Source organism: Silurus aristotelis, assembly GCF_946808225.1.
Source record: "Silurus aristotelis genome assembly, chromosome: 13".
Lineage (NCBI taxonomy): Eukaryota > Metazoa > Chordata > Actinopteri > Siluriformes > Siluridae > Silurus > Silurus aristotelis.
In genome coordinates, this window is record NC_139586.1 from 8,000,287 (window position 1) to 8,020,731 (window position 20,445).

Below are 20,445 nucleotides of genomic sequence, written 5' to 3' on the forward strand. Positions count from 1 at the left end.
TAAAACCTGTCCCGATTATTACTCTGCGGTCTAGACGCATTGTTGGGAAAGCATTTAAGGGTTTGTAGCGTGTCTCGGTTCAAGATTCAAGACGCTACGACTTCTAGGCCAAATGTCACCGGCTGCATGCATGAATGGGCAGGTGACGGTCTGAGTGTGATTCAGCCTTGCGAGGATAACGATCCTGTCTGTAAAAGCGTCTCCTTGATTTGAGGGAGGCACCGCGGAGATTATTTTATGGGGATTACTGGGCGGAGATTTGAGCAAGAAAGCCATACTTTGCCCCATAAAACGTGATTATCTGTTATTTTACAGCTTTTAGCACCAACAGTCACCTGTTATCTGTGACAGGCATGTTCTCGTAGGTATTAAAGAAAAGATTATCATTCAAGTGTAAATATGGTGTTATTGTTTGTGCAACTTGTCTGATTCTAATGCATTGGCAACACAGCCATAAATGTTCTTCAGCCACTTAAATCAGACATCTTCTATGTGTTGCCTTTCACTGTTGTAGACCCACCACCTCAATGTTGTGGGTTCCGAGATTCTTGCTCAGTCTGTTTGTTTGGGTCACCTGTCAGCTTGAACTAGTCTGCTTGTTGGCTCCAACTTCTCTCGACAACACAATGCCTTTTCTCACAGTACCGCTCACTATATTGAGTGAAAACTCTTGAGCCTGTTGTGTGTGAAAATCCCATGAGATCAACTGTATCTGAAATAGACCAACCAGCCTGCAGGGCACCATTAACCATGCCACATGACCAACAATCATGCCAGATCATGTTTGATGTGAAGATGTCTCTGCAGAATTTTATGCTTTTTATATACAGTACAGACCAAAGGTTTGGACACACCTTCTCATTCAAAGAGTTTTCTTTATTTTCATGACTATGAAAATTGTAGATTCACACTGAAGGCATCAAAACTAATGAATTAACACGTGGAATTATATATGGAATTATATACATAACAAGAAAGTGTGAAACAACTGAAAAATGTAATATTGTAGGTTCTTCAAAGTAGCCACCTTTTGCTTTGATTACTGCTTTGCACACTCTTGGCATTCTCTTGATGAGCTTCAAGAGGTAGTAACCTGAAATGGTCTTCCAACAGTCTTGAAGGAGTTCCCCGAGAGTTGCTTGGCACTTGTTGGCCCTTTTGCCTTCACTCTGCGGTCCAGCTCACCCCTAAACCATCTCAAATGGGTTCAGGTCCGGTGACTGTGGAGGCCAGGTCATCTGGCGCAGCACCCCATTACTCTCCTTCTTGGTCAAATAGCCCTTGATGCCTTCAGTGTGACTCTACAATTTTCATAGTCATGAAAATAAAGAACACTCTTTGAATGAGAAGGTGTGTTCAAACTTTTGGTCTGTATGCGCAAAAATGCAGTGGGCCTAAGACGGATCCTTGCGGAACTTCGATCTACCTTAATGAGTGTAGACAGAAATTCCACAAACTTACTTGAGGCAGGAGATCTATCTATCTATCTATCTCTCTCTCTCTCTCTCTCTCTCTATATATATATATATATATATATATATAGCAGTTCAGAATCAGTATTTGTCTAATAACATGACAGAAACATAAATAAAATTAAATAAAATACAACCTACTCACCAGAGATACAGACTCATAATGTGCACTGCTCCTCAGAGGCTGCAAGTCAGTGGTACCGCTCATATTTACTGGTCTGGAAGTGAAGAACAAACCCTTTCCCGGGCTGAGACAAGCTAGCTAGCTTCGGGGTTGGCCGACCTCCTCACGATGTCTAGCTTTTCATAAAAAAAATATTTTTATGTATGTCTGAGACCAAATAAATTTCTCTTCCTCTGTAGGCATAAAAAAAGTCTAACTCGGATGTATTAATGTGTGCAGGGTGCTACAGTGCTACAGACGTGTTTTACCAGTCGAACTTGGCGGTAACAGTTTCTAATCAATCAGAGAGAAAACATTTTGTGAGGCGAATTTGAAATCTGATTGGTTAAAGAAAAAGAGCAAGTTTTTAAGGAGACTATGGTAAAAAGCCAGCGGTACAGACTTTGAAGCCCTTGGGCAGATTAGATTGACATGGCAGCACATAGAGGCTGAAATCTGATTGGACAAAAAACTAACATACACGTACTGGAAGCAGTGCAGCCAAGAGAAATACTGTGAAATCAAGAGAATAAACTGTTGGGAATAAATTTATACAATTTCATGAAACAAATATTAGAATTTAGGTTGTAAATGTAGGTCAGTGCTTCTGATATTGTTTAGAGAAGGTCTTGCTGGCCCTGACCTCCCGCCACTGATATAAATACTGTAGAAATGAAACTTGTATATATTTTAGAGTAGTCATTGTGCAGCTTGTTTACTGTTCTCTGAAAATAACTGAACATACAGCCCTTATTGTGTAAATAACTGGCAACTGCTTGACAGGATCATACACTTTTGTACATCTTGTATTAGAGCAGTTAAAATGTGCTACTTTGAGTACAATTCTCAACATGGCACCTAATGGCAACAAACTATTTTAGGATTTGAGAATTACAATTGTTGCTCACCTGCTGCACACTGCAATAATTACGTTTGCATGTCCGTCTTCTCAGAAGAAACTCTCTTCTGAAGCTGGCTCACAAGAATTTAATTCATTTTATTTATTTTAACAATGACTATTGTCTCAATGCAGCTTTACACAGATGATGCAGTGATAAAGAATGAATACGAATCTAAGTGGAAGTAGAAGTTTGTCCATAATGAGCGAGCTGTTGGCGACTGTGGCAAGGGTGATTAGAAGCAAACTGTAGTCCTGTAAAAGCCCACAAACCGTTTGCTGAAGACGACCTGCTCAGGAGCATGAATTACTGGAACCATGCCCTGTGGTCTGATGAGACTAAGATAAACTTGTTCAGCGCTGATGCTGCCCAGCATGTGTGGCAACACCCTGGTGAGGAGTACCAAGAAAATTGTCTTATCTACAGTCAAGCATGGTGGTGGTAGCATCATGGTCTGGGGCTGCATGAGTGATGCTGGTACTAGGGAGTAGTGGTTCATTAAAGGAAACGTGGATTCAATCATGTACTGTGACATTCTGAAGCAAAAAATGATGCCCTCCTTTCAGAAACTGGGCCGAAGGGCAGTTTTCCAACAGGAAACCGACCCCAAACACACAGACAAGATGACTGCCATGCTGTAAGAGGATCCCATCAACATCCTGTGCAGCTCTGGTGAATTCTATGCCCAGGAGGATTGAGGCAGTGATGGATAACAATGGTGCTCACCTGAAATATTGACATTTTGGACAGAGTTTTGACATGTTCACTTAGGGTGTACTCACTTTTATTGGCAGGTATTTAAACAATAATGGTTATGTTGTGTTATTTTTAAAAAGCAGTAAATCTGTACTGCTATACAAACTGCACGCTGACTACTCTAAAATATGTGTGTTATATATGTATATATGTATATATATATGTATATATGTATATATGTATATATATATGTATATATATATATATATATATATATATATATATATATATATATATATATATATATATATATATATATATATATATGATATTTTTGCTATTGGCATTTGAATCCTTACAGTAGCCCCAGCAGACACTGTGGCTTGACATTAATGAAACCTTATCTGTTGCCCTTGTCAGACCTTTGCGAGGTATTGGGTGACAGATCTTAGAAAGAGTCAGGCCCATAGGGTAAATCCTCACGATTACACACAAGCCTGTAAACTGGAGCCAACGCTCCACCTGTTCACATTCCTGTGCCTTCAAACAGAGGGGTTTTCCCAAAGCTTTGATTCAGGACAAGGCCTGCAGCGGCATGGAAAATGGTGAAATGTTACGAGTAGAAAAAAAAAAGAATAATAATAATAATTCCCGTATTTGCACATGTAGCTGATGTTATTGTAGAACACTATGACTGGTTTAATTTTAAACCTTAAAACAAAATGTATTTATCTATTTATTTTTTATGTCCTGTGTTTTATCCAAAATGCGGTTATGATCATTTCTTTTTTTTTTTAAATGAAACAATTTTCAATCCGAGCATCAGCATTGTTTAAAAAGCACAACAGTGCAGGATTTGAAGACACAACAGTCTTTACTTATTTTTTTTTTAGTCTCTGACTGTGTCCATGTTTTGGCATGAGATGCTGGCATGTTCTACCTCCATCATCCAATCAGTCCATCTCCTTCTGTCTTGTGCTTCCCTTAGTTTCTTTTTTTTCCCTTTTTTTTCTTTTCTTACGGAGACATAAATAAGATGAAAGTTCCATTACTTTTTCAACAGATTTCACTGCACTACTTTTTAGCTGTGCTTCTTTTGTTGGGCCCCCAGCACCCCTGCCGGGCATTGTGGGAGAAAGCCTCCTCAGTGGGGGCTTGTGGGAAAGGCCGTGGGCTCACTCATCAAGCCTGACAAAATCAATGGAGTGGTGCACAAATAGGGACCCCAGGAATCCGAATGGCTTCAGGGCAGAACAGGAGAATAAAGTGTGCTCAAGCCGGGTAAGGTTCCAGAACTTGGTGCCGTCACTCTGTTAATCCGTGCAGGATTTTGGATCGTTTTCAAATGATGGCGTTTAGCAGGCGCTCTTATCCACAGTGATTTTGCAGAATTGCTCCTGTCAAAAACATACTCCTGCTTGCACTGGGATCGGAGCAACAAGAAATGGCTTTGTCATCATCCCATTTTTATTTTTTTTTCCTTCTTCTCCTCTAACATGGGGTTATTCAGCTGTCTTTCTGAGTGGTGGTTTTGGTCATTGTTCAGAAAAATGTCATTCCTCCTCAGTGCTGATCAAATCCTTGGTTTAAATTCCCATTAAATTTTTTTTGTCTTTTGTTGAAGTGTTTATTGCTATACACATTTTATATTTGCCGTTTATTGGAAGTTTTGTTTTTTCCGGTTAAACCTTAATGGTTGTACGGAACCACACAAGTGGCATTTTGGATCGAGAAGAAGAAAAAGTCGACCCATTTTAGAAACCGACGCCGGATAAAATGAAATCCGAGGCACCCAATGTTCCGGACAGAAGATGATTATGTAGTGTGTGTTCCGTTTGCTACGAAACCTGTCATCAAATTGCTGTTTTGCTTCAGTATATTCACATTTACATTTTCCTTTGTGTTCATTTTTTTTTTGGAAACGTGGGCATTAAAAAAAAGCCGATCCTCGATTGAATGGATACAAGAAACCATAACTCCCGCTAGTAGTATGTACAAATACTGACGTGAGCCAAGTCCGTCTCAAGTTCATGAGGTGGGGGGGAGAAGAAGGATACGATGGTAATTAAAGACTCTTGAGCAAAGGGGCCCTCTCCCTGTTAGATTGATTTCATCCCCCCCTCTGTAAACTCCGCCCTCTAATCCCTGCTGGAACAAGCAAATTGGGCCTTTGAGGCCGTAAGAGGAGAAGGCCATGGGGAGAGAATGGAAGGGGGCAAGCTGTTCTAGCTGTAGTGTGCTAATAACTGCCTAATTAATCACATCCAAACACTTATGCAGGAACGGCAGCATATACACACGTACAGTACAATAGAGCCACTGGCAGGCAGCAGAACCTCCTGCCTGCCGCCCCCCCTTTCGCTCAATCCCTCAATCCATCCCTTCATCGCTGTTTATTTATTTATTTTTTTTGTAAATTCATTTGAAGAGCGCTTTTAGAGCGACGGCCCGTGGGAGGACATGGCTCGTGTTTTTTGCAAATGAAGACCTATTGGAATAAGACGCTCTAAAATCAGCTTGTGCTTCTGTGCTTGTGCTGTGCTCTGAGCTTCTCTGTGTTGCAGGTTTGCATAGCTGTGATTTTAAACGCTATTTATTCTGATAAAAAGGCATCTGATTTGATTGAGACAAAAAAATTTAAACCCTCTTCTATACCTTGTTGATAAAACCAAAAAAAAATAACAAGCTAAAAGAAATTATAATAATTAGAAAATGTCGAACATGAGGAAATCTTCTAGACTTAGTTTTTAGAAGGTACGTTTTCATTCCATCTTCTCTCTGACACTTTCCTCTAACGCGATCAGTTTAGCTTCATATTTATTTTTATTTATTTAATTTTTTTGGTCAATGTAGCTTTCTTTCTCATCAGTTCATATCCACAGGTTTTAAGTTGGCTTTATTCGTTACCGCCTGACTGTAACCAAGAAAGTTTGACTATCATTGTTTTCCATGTAGTTTTTCCACAGCATCATTATAATAAAAAGTGTAGTCATTAGGTAGTTTAACGTGTGTGTGTGTGTGTGTGTGTGTGTGTGTGTGTGTGTGCGTAGTAGCTTTATATCCAGTTTCTGTCAAAAGTTTGAAAACAACTAGGGCCACGTCCACACTAATCTGGATAAGTTTAAAAATGGCGTTTTCAATCGTTTCCCAAAAATCGCTTTGTTCCTGTAAAATGTTCCTGAGTAAATAGAAAACCTTTCTGGGGGCTTTAAACCGATGCGGCACAATAAAAGCTACGTTTCCGTTGACGGTCTCAGTGTGGAGTGAAGGCCAAAACTTCAGACGAAAGTCACCCCTACATTCAAACATGGAGGTGGAAGTTGGATGGTTTGGGGTTGTTTTAAAGCAGGGAAGGTTGGAGGCTCATTCAGAGTAAAAGGAGTACTAAAACAGCATGGCTACCATTTCATACTTCAACACCCTCCCAAGCAATTTCGTCTGGACCGCAGCTAATTGGAACCGATACGGAGCGCATCTATCGTGTAATGGCCTGCCAGGTCACCGCACTGAAATCCTATTGAACTGCTCTGGGAGGAACTGGATTACAAGGTCAGACTATACTAGCAAATAATAAGATGATAATAGTATTTTGGGCTGGATGATGCCAAGAGTGTGTAAAGCTGTTATTCATTTTAAGGGAGGATTCTTCAATGAAAATAAAGTTCAACGTCCGTACATTTTATTTCTGTTTCACATCTGGACAAGTCTTCATACCATAAGATCATCTAATTTGTTGCATATAAACAAAAGGAACATGCATTTGTCTTAAGACTGTTTCCAGTCTTTTGACTGATGCTGTGTGTGTGTGTGTGTGTGTGTGTGTGTGTGTGTATATATACATGTACCCAAGTGTAGTTCGTATGTCTGCATTTGTAGTTGTGGTGTTTCACCATCAGGAAATGATTTCCAAGAACAGAGCTTGGAATTTTCTCTAAGGGAATCCCGTTCAAGGAATTCGTTTCATCAGTAAACGAATTACTGCAGGAGTTTCTCACTTGTGCAAAGTTGCACAAGCTGCGGACAAATAAAAGAATCGTGCAGAAAGTTCAGGAGATGGAAATGATTTCAAGAATCTTGAGTAAACGTGCAGAGGTCCTGCGAAGGCCTGGAGACCTCTCAATATCTGTCTCGAAATCTTTGAAGATGTCCTGGTAGATTTGGGGAAACCTGAGGACACTTAAGTCGCAGCTTGAAGCTTTCGAAAGTGTTAAGCAGCGCCTTTCACACCCGCTCTCCTGCTCTGGTTCTCGTTAACGAGTTCTAATCTGCGAGAAGCACTTTCCATTTTGCGTTAAATTGGAGCAATTACGGCTGCTCTGGTGTGGGAAGGATTGTGGGCGAGCTGCTAAAGCCGATTTCACTCGTCCCTGGTGTGATGGGATCTTTGCTGAGGGGTTCCCACGTTGCGAAGCAGTTTTTTCCTGGTTTCAGATCATTCAATCTTCACATTCTGTTGTCTATAAGTTTGAATGGATTAAATTCATTAAAATGTGTTTCTTCGCCAAAGCGAGCAGTCCTTCATCCGTTTTGTGTTCGAGATAAACATACATATGTGAAGTCAGTGATTCAGAGCTTTCTATTGCTGGTAAGCGTAATATACTGAGCAGAGTCTGCCGCCTGCCCTCTTCCACATACGCGAGCTCACCGATGGAGACGAGAGAGAGCGAAACAGAAAATACCATTTCTAGATTTGTTCAGCTGTACGTTTCTCTGGCGCCTGCGATTCAGAGCGCACTTTAGAACTTGCGAGGATACAATGCGTCTCCTGAGGGAAGACAATAACTGCCCGGGTCTGACCTGGCGGGCGGCGATGTCCGTAGCTACGGCTGAGGTCGAAAAACTCTCCCTTCATGTTTTGTAACTTCCTGACAGGTGAAATACGGTGGGAACTCCACCGAGAGATTTTTCTTCGCCGCCGCCTTTTATTTGCGCTTTGTCTGAGCGTAGAGATGCACAACAAATGCCCAGCAGGAAGTGGCTGCCACAATGAGCATCCACGCTGCTATTCGTCACAAAGTTTTTACGCTTGGCCGAGGTGGAAGAGTCGATCCATCAATAAAGACTGAGATGCGAATAAAGAGCGGAGAGAAATCTTTCGACTTAATGATGTTTGTGGTCTGTATCTATATACAATATGTAAAAGCGTGTGAGAAACGTGGACAAGGGAGGCTTCAGGAAGGGCTTTTTCCAGATTTAATTAACGATAGGAATGTCTTGAGTCACCATGACAACCGAGCGAGCGTCATCCATCAGTTTTTTTTATCTGTAACGCTGTTGTCTGTGCGCTCATAGTTTCGTCCTGTACATAAGGGAAAAGAATTCAGCCGTGCACTTTGGATAATGCAGTCTGCTCTCACTGATCAGGTTTACGTCATGTTCGGGGTTTGTCGATGATTGATAGAGAGATGGAACTTTATTGCCGTTGCGTAGCGCAGGTACAAAAGTGGCAAGTGCATAGAAATATGTGTACAATAAATTAACAAAGCCGGTATAGAATATAGATCCATAAGATCGATAGTAGAAAATGAAAATTTCGAGCGAGACATGTGTATGGCACGATGTATGTAGAGAAATGCGAGTTTACAATATGTGTACAATATAAGCGGAAGTCCTAAGAGGCCATGCATTCAAATATATAATTTGTTTTTGTTTTCTCACGATCACTTCTTCATTTAAAAATTTACTTACAAACGATTGACAGCCTAGACATAAATGTCACGCTGCGATGACGCGGCCTCCAGAACCCGCGCTTATGCCGAGCACACAAAAATGAACTGCTGATCACGAGGAAACAATTTTTTTTTTTTTTTTTATGTCAAGATCACAAGACAATGATGTCGTGATCACTAGAAAGCAATAAAGAAAAAAGAAATCTTTGCGTGGCCTCTTAGAATTTCCATAAGATGGCATACGGACGTATAGAAGATAATCTAAAAATAATCGTCTCCTTTACCTTGAGTACTTCGTCAAGATAATAAAGCTTGTTTATAATTCAAACTTATTTGGTATTTTATACCTGTATAAAAATAACCGTCTTTTTTTTTCACTACACCTCCAGGTCCCTTTGCAGAACTTATTAACTTTTATTAATAGAAGAAAAAAACAACCACTTGCTCTGGACACATAGTTCTGAAGTTTATTTTTGAGTATGTATGGATTCGGGGCTGCAGCTTGAAGGTTGTGTAACGAAAAAATCGTCTACACCGTAGGTCGTGTAGTGCGACAATTGGCATGTGTGGTGATTCTGCAGTGTAGAGTGTAGGGCTGTAGAGTGTAGACGATTCAGGGTGTTTATGTATAAAAGTGTGCTTAAAAAAATTAAAAAGCCTCATATTGAGTTGGACTATTGTTAATATAGACATTTTAAAGCTTATAGTCGCTGTTTGTTGAGTGCATGCGGGATTTATCCTTTAAACAAATTCCCTCATGCTGGGGGATTTAAAAGCGTTTGAATATGCAAGGTGTAAATTGTGTAAATCAATATTTGTATTGTTTTGAGTGATAATTGCAGATGGCTAGTTCACAACCATGCTTTATAAACTACAGACATTTTGTTTAGTTGTGAAGATATAAGCATTTAGAACAGAATCAATTTAATTTTGTATAATAATTCAATGATCTATGCATCAATTAAATGTACAAAAATTTTAAAACGCAGAGAGCAAACAGGCTCAAAAAGAAAGGAAAAAATAGGCATTGGTGTACAAATGCATAGACGTTGGGTAAAAACCGCAAGAGTGACAAAAAAGTAATTGTTTACTGCTGCTGTTATTGGCTGCTTTTAGATTTTGGTGTTTGTTCGCACCGTTTTAACCGTTTGTAAAAATGGTACAAGTTTAATGAAGTTCTATTGCGTATTGGGGTCACCCGGCAGCAGGGGAAAAAATAAAAGAAAAAGAAAACACACCGGTGTCACGGATGATGGTGAATCAGTTGCTTACCGTGCTGATGTTTCACCATCATCCGTCACACCGGTGTTTTTTTTTTTTTCTTTTTGTCCTGCTGCCGGGTGACCTCGTGCTCCATTCGCAAGCGGGCGTGTTATCTTCCGTCATGCTAACCGCTAACTTGAGCATCCCAACTATCCGATAACGGCATTATCATTATTATTAATATGATTATCGGGGTTTATCGATTAGTTGTTGCAGTTCTAGTAGAGTACAAAATTTTGTATCCATTGAACTAAGTGACTTGAAGTAACTGCTTGTAATCCATGTTGCTTTCCTGGATAGATGTTCAGAACTGCTGCTGGTGTGCTCCAAAACATTTGCTTCGGTTGAAAGGTTGAGCGGCCGCCGTCGACTTCATCGACTTTTATCATGTGCTGTTTTGTTGCAACTCTGTCCAATGGAATGGAAAATGACTGTATGAATCGTCAGCTATAAACCGGTCGAGCTTTTGCTTTTTACTCTGTAATTACAACCTCAGGCCCGGTGTAGTGGAGTGCGGATGTTTGGTACGTAGAGCGATTTAGCGAGCAGAGAAAGACTCCTACATTTTTGAGTAGACTTGTGTAGTGTGGGGGTGGAAATTTTGGGCTGTGGGGGGTGTTTTGGGGTGGGGGTCACCTCAGGTCCTGAGAACCTCCACAAATGTGTGCTTTGTTTCATAACCTCGGTTCCTTTCTTTTTCTCTGTTTATTTGTGTTGCTTGAGGTGGATGTGGAAGTGCCGATGGAGGGAGACTGACCAACCGGGGGTCAGTAAACTGGAAAAAGAGAAAGCAAGAGAGTCGGTGAGGGGTGAATTGTTTAGGGGTAGGCACATGGCAGGGACTATTGTTCATCTCTCGCCTTTCACACGGCGATCGAGGGATTCCTGCTGGGCTTCTGGTAAATAAGTCAAAACTTCGGCTTTGCTACCAATGAAGAAGAGAATGAAGGTTTTTTTTTTTTCTTCTTTTTGCCTTCTTTCAGGAAAGGAAGCAGGCGCATACCTCCAAAGAAACAGCCCAAAAAAAAAAAAAAATTTCAGCCTCATTGAGGGTTTCTAGAGCCTGACAAGTGAAAGCCGTCCGGAAATCGGGGCGCCGACTTTTGCCGACCACCTTCTTACTACTGTTGTACCGAGGTATCTTCTTTCGAAGCTCTGCGTAATGGGAAATGATCTTCCCTGAAGCCTAAACCACACACTTTCTTTTTTAAACAATTGTACTACGGAAAGCGTGCTGTAACACAACCTGTACGTATACCGGGAAGAACCGCGAAAGTTTCTTGACCGTTGCGAGCCGAGACGGGAGAACAAGTGTTCCTTTGTGAGAACGGAGATGGAAACGAGGGACTTTTCACTCTGTCACTAGGCCGAGCCTTCCTTGTTGTTCGGGAACGCACGTGCGTGGCGGGAATCCGAGTCGAAACATCGGTACGGAGAACTAGCGTTGTTTCACACACGTGCGTTTTGATGATGTCAACTCACCTTTCCTCCTCACACTTCTGGAACACCTCCTGGAATTTGCTTAACTTTTTACCACTTTTTGGTTAGTTGTATTTCACTGTCTTGTGTGTGTGTGTGTGTGTGTGTGAGGAATGCCAGTGAAACCTTAGTGTCTGGCTGCAGTCCACAGAGAGAAATTGGGTCTGCGATTGGAGTCCTTTTGTCTGGGGCTCGTGAAAAAAACATGCGCCCTGTAAAATCACCCTCCCCAACCCTCTTCTCCACCCTGCCCCCACCAGGTTCTCCCACCAAACTGAGTGTATCGATCTCTCTCTCTGTCTCTCTTTCACACACATACACACACACACATACACACACACACACACACACACACACACACACACACACACACACACACACACACACAGAGTGCGGAAACAAAGTTTCTGTACCTGCTTCCATTCTGAAAGTAATACCCTCTACAAATCAAATACAAGCAGCTCAGGAGCAGACAGACTGAGAGACTGAAGAAATACAGCCACTAAAGCGATTTTTGCGCTTCGGTCCCAACAGCGAATTAAACTGATCATTTCTGACCATCATAAAAAAAAAAAAAAAAAGAAATTCCCGTTTGGGAATACTTGGGGAATTCTCTTTAGCCCACTTGCCCATGTTCAGGATTTGTGCCAATTCTGACTATTGCTAAACTTTATATCAATACAAATAAATAACATTGAATGAAATGCAAACACTCCAGAGGTAAGGTTTCTTCCATCCACGTTTATCCTTTACATAAAACAGTGTCGATCAGCGCGTTGTCCCGTACAGTAATGCCTGAGGAATGTCGTTTTTGCCCGTATCGGATTTCGAGTAAGTATCTACAGTGTGCATTTTTTTGGCGGCGTGTTGAAAGTCACCGCTTACGCAATCCGGACTCGATGTAAAGAGCTGGCGAGGAGCGGAGTGTAATGGCGACGTAGATCTAACCAGAAACACGTGAGGCCTGGAGCTAACGTTAATGCACTGGGTTAGAACAGGGTTTGAGCTGAGCTGTGCTTCGGAGTGGAAGTATGTACACCGTATGTTATGTGCAATGCACATATTCCAGTTTCGCTCCTCGTTAAAGCCGCGTTCTTCTGTTCGTCTTTTTTGTGGTTTTCAAAAACTCTGCCATTTCGGATGATTTCTTGCCTTCGTCTCCAGCTCCAGTTCTGCTCTTAGAAAGCTTTTACGTCTCTCTTTATTAGGTTTTATATCCGTCAGGGCAGAAATACAGCCCTGAAGGGAAGTGTGTGTGTGTGTGTGTGTGTGTGTGTGTGTGTGTGTGTGTGTGTGTGTGTGTGTGTGTGTGTGTGTGTGTGTGTGTTCGTGTGTTCGTGTGTTTGATGTCCACTTTCACACTGATGGCAAACTGCAGTTTCTCATTGTTTTCTTTCTCTTCAATAAAAGCTCTGATGGTATCGAACTAATAAATGGGGACAGCAGGACTAGTTTGTCCACTGATCTCTGTGCACTGACGTTCTTTCACCCCCTGGAGCTGCAGAGAGTAGAAAAACCACTTCTTCCTTTGACTTTCAGACCTTCCATTGCTATTAAGGCAAGCCAGAATTAAGTCGAATGCAGCTGAAGCAAAATCCAAACAAGCAGGAGAACAGTGGCTTCACTTCACTTGTGGATCGAGATCTTGCTGACTTTTCAGAGGAGCTTCAGGCATCGAAATAAAAACCCCTACTGCTCAGCGGAGTCGTGTTTCAGTTGGACGGGCGAGTGAAGTGACACGTGCGTTCCGGGGAAGGAATAAGTCAATAGAGCTGGGAGTTGTGGTTGAAAGCGAACCCTCGGCCAGGACTGTATGTAAGGGGTGAAAACCAGAACAGCTGCTGGTTCTTTGATCGGCAGGAGACGCGATCGAAAAACGACAGCGAGACTTGTACGGTAGCAGCATCGCAGCGCGCGCAGCTGTCCATAGGAACGTACATAAACACTCGAGGGTTCGGTAGACACAAAAAGTGGAAGGGGCTGAACCTGATGTGGGTGTGGTTACAGCACACTAAATGGGAAAGCACGCGATTTATGAAACATTTATTTTGCAAATGCATACACGACGTGGACAAATGTTTGTGGTCACCTGAGCATAAGATCGATGGCTGGTGCTTCCTCCTTCCACATTTAGTTTCCATGCGCTGTTAAATAACCTACACTCTTCCGGGGAGGATTTTCACTACATTTACGAGTGTTCTCATGGAGATTTGTAATGAATATACATTCGGTGCCACTCAGAGGAGGATGCGTTCCCTTTTAAATCTGGTTCCTCTCAAGGTTTCTTCCTCATACCATCTCGCCACTCATTAGACTAGAGTTGCGAAATTCTGGGAATTCTCCAGACGGGACACTTGCCACGGGAATTAATGGGAATAAAGTGGGAATGTACAAACATGCAGGTTAGCCAATAACCTGGGGAATTAAATCTAGTCAAAAAAAATATATAATTCTGGTTAAAACAAACCAGATTTTATGAAATTTCAGTTGAATTTCCCTGCACATTCATCAGTCACCTTGCAAACAGTACGCTTACTGCGTGGCTACTGAGGCCACGCCCCCTACATGCACTGTGCATTCCTCCATAACACAAAACACCTCATTTCTTAAATCCCGTACACAAAATAATATAAGAAAAAAATATGCCGATTATTCACGTAACTTACGCAAATATTACATACGTCAAAATTATACTCCCAATTCGAACAAATAATAGTTTATATACAAAATCATTCAGTAGATAAATACAAAAAAAAACCCACAATAATTTACAATAATTGTAGGTACACTATCAAACGAACAAATTGCTCCAGTTAGTAGTTCATTGAAATATTTCCAAAACTCCGCAGATCAAGTTTGCGTAGAGACCAGAAATTTTTCGACCCTTTGCAACCCTATTAGGGACAAACTTGTACATTCTTTATAACTGCTTTATTTCTGTGAAGCTGCATTGAGACAATGTACATTGTTAAAAATGCTCTAGAAACCACAAGGGTGTTAGTAAAGTCGGGTACGGATGTAGGTGAGGTGAGGAGGCCTGGGTGCGGTTCAAATTCATCCCAAAGGTCTTGAGTAGGGTTTGAGCTCTCCCACTCCAGATGTCCCACTAAAACCCATGTTTTGTGTGCCTGGTAACAGATTAAGGAAGAACCACATATAGATGGAAAAGCCTGGTGTCTCAAAGCATTTGGTCCAGTGTGTTTGTTCATTACTACTTTGTGATCCACCCGTCAGTCCCACTTTATCACTCCCACTAGCGTATGAGTTCAAATTGGCATCCGCTAATGTCAACAACCTCGAGTGCCTCTGACTTGGTAAACAACAGAAACCTCTGTAAACATTCACCGAATATAGTTTTACACGTCTGAAGATTTCTAATGAGAGGAAACCACAAACACCAAGGCCTGGAGAAGCCCAAAATAAATTTTTCAGGAGGGTCAAAACGTTTAAGGAGTCCTGGACTATGAGGATATTATGGGATGGATTATTGTGGATTTAAATGAGTCATGCACATGCAAAAAAAAAAACAAACAAAAAAGTCAACACAATTCAGTGTGTTGAATTTTGTGTAAAACATCCTTCATTGGTGATGAGGTAGTGATGAGTTAAAGAGAACCCCCTCTGTGTAAGGGTGGTCTTGGAGGAAGAAAACCCCCACCAAAATCTTAACCACAGCATTAAACACTGTGCTGAAAATTGAGTAAATGGTGTGTGTGTGTGTGTGTGTGTGTGTGTGTGTGTGTGTGTGTGTGTGTGTGTGTGTGTGTGTGTGTGTGTGTGTGTGTGTGTGTGTAAGTGAGAGCGAGAGTGCATTTAATGAAGACAACCTTTTACTGGTGGGTGTTCCTTACATTTTTCACCCTGCTATAACACACACACACACATACCTCTGCCAGTGGTCACATTCTGGTGAGGACGGCAAAAGGCGGACTATTAATTAGGACCAGACCTCCCAGGTGACACTGTGGAGGGCCTGTGTGTGTGTGTATGTGTGTGTGTGTGCGCGTGTTCATTCGAGTAAGAGAGCGTCTTCATGTTGAATGATTGAACAGCAAAAAGCTGGGAGGTCTGAATAAACAAATAAATAAGGAAAGTCTTAAATAACTGTTTTGACCCTCAGCTGTCAAACTCTACTCCGCCCACATACACAAAGCCCCGCCCACGAAACCACGAAACCTCCTGGCTTCCAGCATAGAAAGCTGTGATGAAAGTGTAAATTTTTTCGTCCCTGACCAAAAGTTTAAGGTTCTGTTCGCCCCCCCCCGAAAAGCACGTGTGCTGAGGTCAAGGCTTAATTCGTTGTTTCCGATTATTTTAACTTTTCTTTTTTTTTTCTTTTTCCATGATCTAGCAAGAGAAATTATACAAATATTGTCTGTTTCGGAAATTTGGCTAATTAAATAAAAACGTCACTAAATATCGCAGTGTGTTGTGTAACTGCTCATTGGCACATCATCAGTTGACAGCAGCTCATTAGGGACTACAAGTGTGTGTGTGTGTGTGTGTGTGTGTGTGTGAGAGAGAGAGAGATAGTGTGCTTCATCTTTCGTTCATTTCTCTCTCTTTCTCTCTCTCTCTCTTCCGCTCTTCCTCAGCTTCAAAAACCAGCACACATCTGGAAGCCCTCAGTTTGAAAGGCCCCCTCAGTTGCTGTGGTTACCGTCACTTCTGGTTACGCTGGTTGACAACAAGTATATTCATACCTTGTGTGTGTTGGTCACTGGATGTATTACTATTCTAGTGTGTAGACCAATAAATATCCAGAGCGTGTGTCCACACACGCGTGCGCGTGTGCACACAAACACACACCGCTCTCGGTCATCAGCTGGAGGAAAAGGCAAACACTGAGACGGAAGTCTGAGCAGGAAGACAGATGTGGGTTTTTTACGCTGTCCGGCTCGGGCACAATTTCCCACGTGATTCAAAAGCATTCAGTCGCCCTGTTGGGGGTCTTCTGGTACGTCTGAAGGTTATTCAGACGCTGTGTGAAGAAGCGGAGGAAAGGGCTAGGAGAGAGACACAAACAAGTAAAACATCAGAAAAAGAGCGATTCGGAATAGAGGATCAGTTAACAGAGAGAGAGAGAGAGAGAGAGAGAGAGAGAGTAGCTAGATGGTAAAAGATAGACAGACAGATAGACAGACAGACAGACAAAGATTAAAAACGACATGAATGAGTACATGTAGCAAGAAAGTAGGGAGTTTTGGGTTACTGATTGGAAGGTCAGGGGTTCAAGGCCTGGCATCGCCAAGCTGCCACTTTTGGGCCCTTGAGCAAGGCCCTTAACCCTCAGTATTTCAGAGGGCACTGTATCATGGCCAACCCTGGGCTCTGACCCCAGCTCCCAAACAAGCTGGAAAATGTGGAGTAAGAATTTCACTGTGCTGTAATGTACAGAATATGTGAGTAAATAAAGGCTATTATAAAAGATAATATTCTAATAGAGAAATGATGGTGAAGATGGTTCATGTTAAAGACAGATGGGAGAGACAGATCAGGACACACACACACACACACACACACACACACACACACACACACACACACCAGTGTCTTCTGCTATGTCCAGGACCTTCTTAAGCAGTCATTGTTCAGAGCAACATGTGTGGTCTTGTTTAAGTTTAAGTGTGTGTGTGTGTGCATGTTCATTTTTCACAGTGAGTGAGGAACAGCATGAGATTCCAGGACAGATAGAGGTGTGTGTGTGTGTGTGTGTGTGTTGGGGGTCTGTACAAATGGTCGGAACGAACGCACTCTACATTGTGTGTGAAGTTTTGGTCTATGACGTGTGTGTGTGTGTGTGTGTGTGTGTGTGTGTGTGTGTGTGTGTGTGTGTGTGTGTGTGTGTGTTTTAAAGGAGGCTGCAAGTGTCTGCTGGTGTATTCGCACCTCACTGCTGCTGTAAAGACACCACACATACACACACACACACACACACACACACACACACACACACACACACACACACACACACGCAGTGAGCAATAAATGGACATTTAAATGTTTATTCAGTCAGTACTAAAGTAGCAGTAACAATACCATGGCAGCATGAGCACACTGCAGGGGTGTGTGTGTGTGTGTGTGTGTGTGTGTGTGTGTGTGTGTGTGTGTAATAAAAAACAAAACCTCAGAGAAAAGAAACACAAAGCCTCACTTCCTCCTGCCATGTTTTGTGTTGACTCTCCTCACCGATAAACCCGGGCACGAGCGAGCGTTCTGATTGGCCGGCGCAGCAACAACAATTCCAGGATTCACTTCCTGCGTCTTGTGAGGTCCGATTGCTCTGGGTTTTCAATCGGAAACCGCCCGAGAACATCAACAGACTCCGTGGTTCTGTGCCAGAGTTCGCTGTCTGAGGAATAGCGTTAAATCCTCATCATTTTCCATCCTCAGTCGATTAAAACAGCCTGCTGGGGCTCTTTGACACGTTCCTTCTCTTCTCTCACTCCACTCAGGGTTCCAGTTGCCATGGTTTCCGTACATGGTTTCCTCCAAAAAAAACGAATAAAAAAAACCCAATAAAACCCGAGGACTTAACTCATCACTAATTCTTAAAAAAAAAAACATTTTTAGAGGGAAATCACTCGAATGAGTGCAGTGTTCAGCTTCATTTCTGTCTGAGACGGGACTCTTCAGGTCTTTAGCAGGATGCAGAGTCTCGGGCTGCCCGCTTTGGGATCTGGACCTGAAACCCCAGCTGATGTTAAACAGCAGCCCCGTTGCGGTCATTGTGCCTCCTGCTGGCTCCCAGCGAGAAAACGAAAGAGCGAATGATTTCCAGCTGCTATTTTACGCTGGAAGCGTAAAATGAACATTCGGGGTAAAGACGGAGAGGCAACAATTCCTGTCACAATTTTAACAAAGTCTTGTTTAAACACTTGTACACACTCCGATAACATGTCACATCTCGTTTACACTGATCTGATAGTGTTGGAACCCATTGAACGTGTGTGTGTTTTTTTTTTTTTGCAGGTGTGTGTGGCAGCACGGAGTGTTCATGTGGGAAGAATCATTTCACATGTGCGGTGAGTGTGTTTGGTGAGTGCACCTGCATCCCCGCGCAGTGGCAGTGCGATGGAGACAACGACTGCGGAGACCACAGTGACGAGGACGGATGCAGTGAGTGCGCGCGCGCACACACACATGTTCCCTGTTTGGGAATAGACTAATTGATTCAAATTATACTTTGACGATAATTGAGACAATTATGTGATGTTTGCTTTTATTACTCTTACTTATTACTGTGTGTGTGTGTGTGTGTGTGTGAGAGAGAGATGGGGCTGAGGTCACTAATCTGTTTGATGTGATCACTAACAGTTACTGTCAGGTGACAGAAAAAAACTGTAGTTAGAATTTTTCTTTTTTAGGAAATTCTGATTTTTTTTTGTGTTCACACTTTTAGAATCTGAATCAGTTTCGTCTGTCTGTCTTCTACCTTTCTGTCTTTCACTTCAGTTTAATTGTATGTGCAGTGGAAATTGTCCCAAATTAAAAATAAATAAATTACAAAATGTAATTTTTAAATAGTCTTTAGTTAGTGTAGTTAGTCTCGGAAAATATATTAGCAGCAAGGAAAAGCCTCCTTAAGATGGTATAAGGAAGAAACCTTAAAACAAACCAGACCCAAAAGGGAACCCATCCATATCTGGGTTGTACCAAACATCGATTCACAATAGATTGATCATTGTTGAGGTTATCAGCTGTTCACTTCTTCTTCTTCTTCTTCTTCTTCTTTCGGCTGCTCCCATTAGGGGTCGCCACAGCGGATCATCCGTCTCCATACCACCCTGTCCTCTATATCTGCCTCTTTTACACCAACTACCTGCATGTCTTCCCTCACCACATCCATGAACCTCCTCCTTGGCCTTCCTCTTTTCCTCCTACCTGGTGGCTCCATCTTCAGCATTTTTCTACCAATATAATTCATGTCCCTTCTCTGCACATGTCCAAACCATCTCAATCTCGCCTCCCTCACCTTGTCACCACAACATCCTACATGTGCTGTCCCTCTAATAAACTCATTTCTAATCTTGTCCATCCTCGTCACTCCCAACGAAAACCTCAACATCTTCAGCTCTGCTACCTCCAGCTCCACCTCCTGTCTTTTACTCAATGCCACTGTCTCTAATCCATACAACATCGCAGGTCTCACCACAGTCCTATAAACTTTCCCTTTTATTCTTGCAGATACTCTTCTATCACAAATCACTCCTGTCACTCTTCTCCACCCACTCCACCCTGCCTGCACTCTTTTGTTTACTTCCCTAACACACTCTCCATTACTTTGCACTGTTGACCCCAGGTACCTGAACTCCTCCACCTTCTTCACCTCTTCACCCTGCAACCGCATCACTCCACTGCCCTCCCTCTCATTCACACACATGTACTCTGTCTTACTCCTACTGACTTTCATTCCCCTTCTCTCCAGCGCATATCTCCACCTCTCCAGGCTCTTCTCAACCTGCTCTCTACTCTCACCACAAATCACAATATCATCTGCAAACATCATAGTCCAGGGAGACTCCTGTCTGACCTCGTCCGTCAACCTGTCCATCACCACTGCAAACAGGAAAGGGCTCAGGGCCGATCCTTGATGTAGTCCAACCTTCACCCTGAACCAGTCTGTCGTACCTACTGCACACTTTACTGCCGTCACACTGTCCTCATACATGTCCTGCACCACCCTCAAATACTTCTCTGACACACCTGACTTCCTCATACAATACCACAACTCCTCTCTCGGCACCCTGTCGTACGCTTTCTCTAAATCCACAAATACACAATGCAGCTCCTTCTGTCCTTCT

General features: G+C 42.4%; 1 protein-coding gene across 7 annotated transcripts in view; it reads left to right on the forward strand.

The window, feature by feature from the left end:
- lrp4 (low density lipoprotein receptor-related protein 4) overlaps positions 1 to 20,445 on the forward strand; it is an 80,691-nt gene that overhangs the window by 13,993 nt on the left and 46,253 nt on the right. For all 7 annotated transcript variants that reach the window (XM_083558281.1, XM_083558282.1, XM_083558283.1 and 4 more), the window contains exon 2: positions 18,614 to 18,760. In XM_083558281.1, coding sequence (XP_083414407.1) covers positions 18,614 to 18,760 — 147 coding nt within the window. The remainder of the gene's footprint in view (positions 1 to 18,613; positions 18,761 to 20,445) is intronic.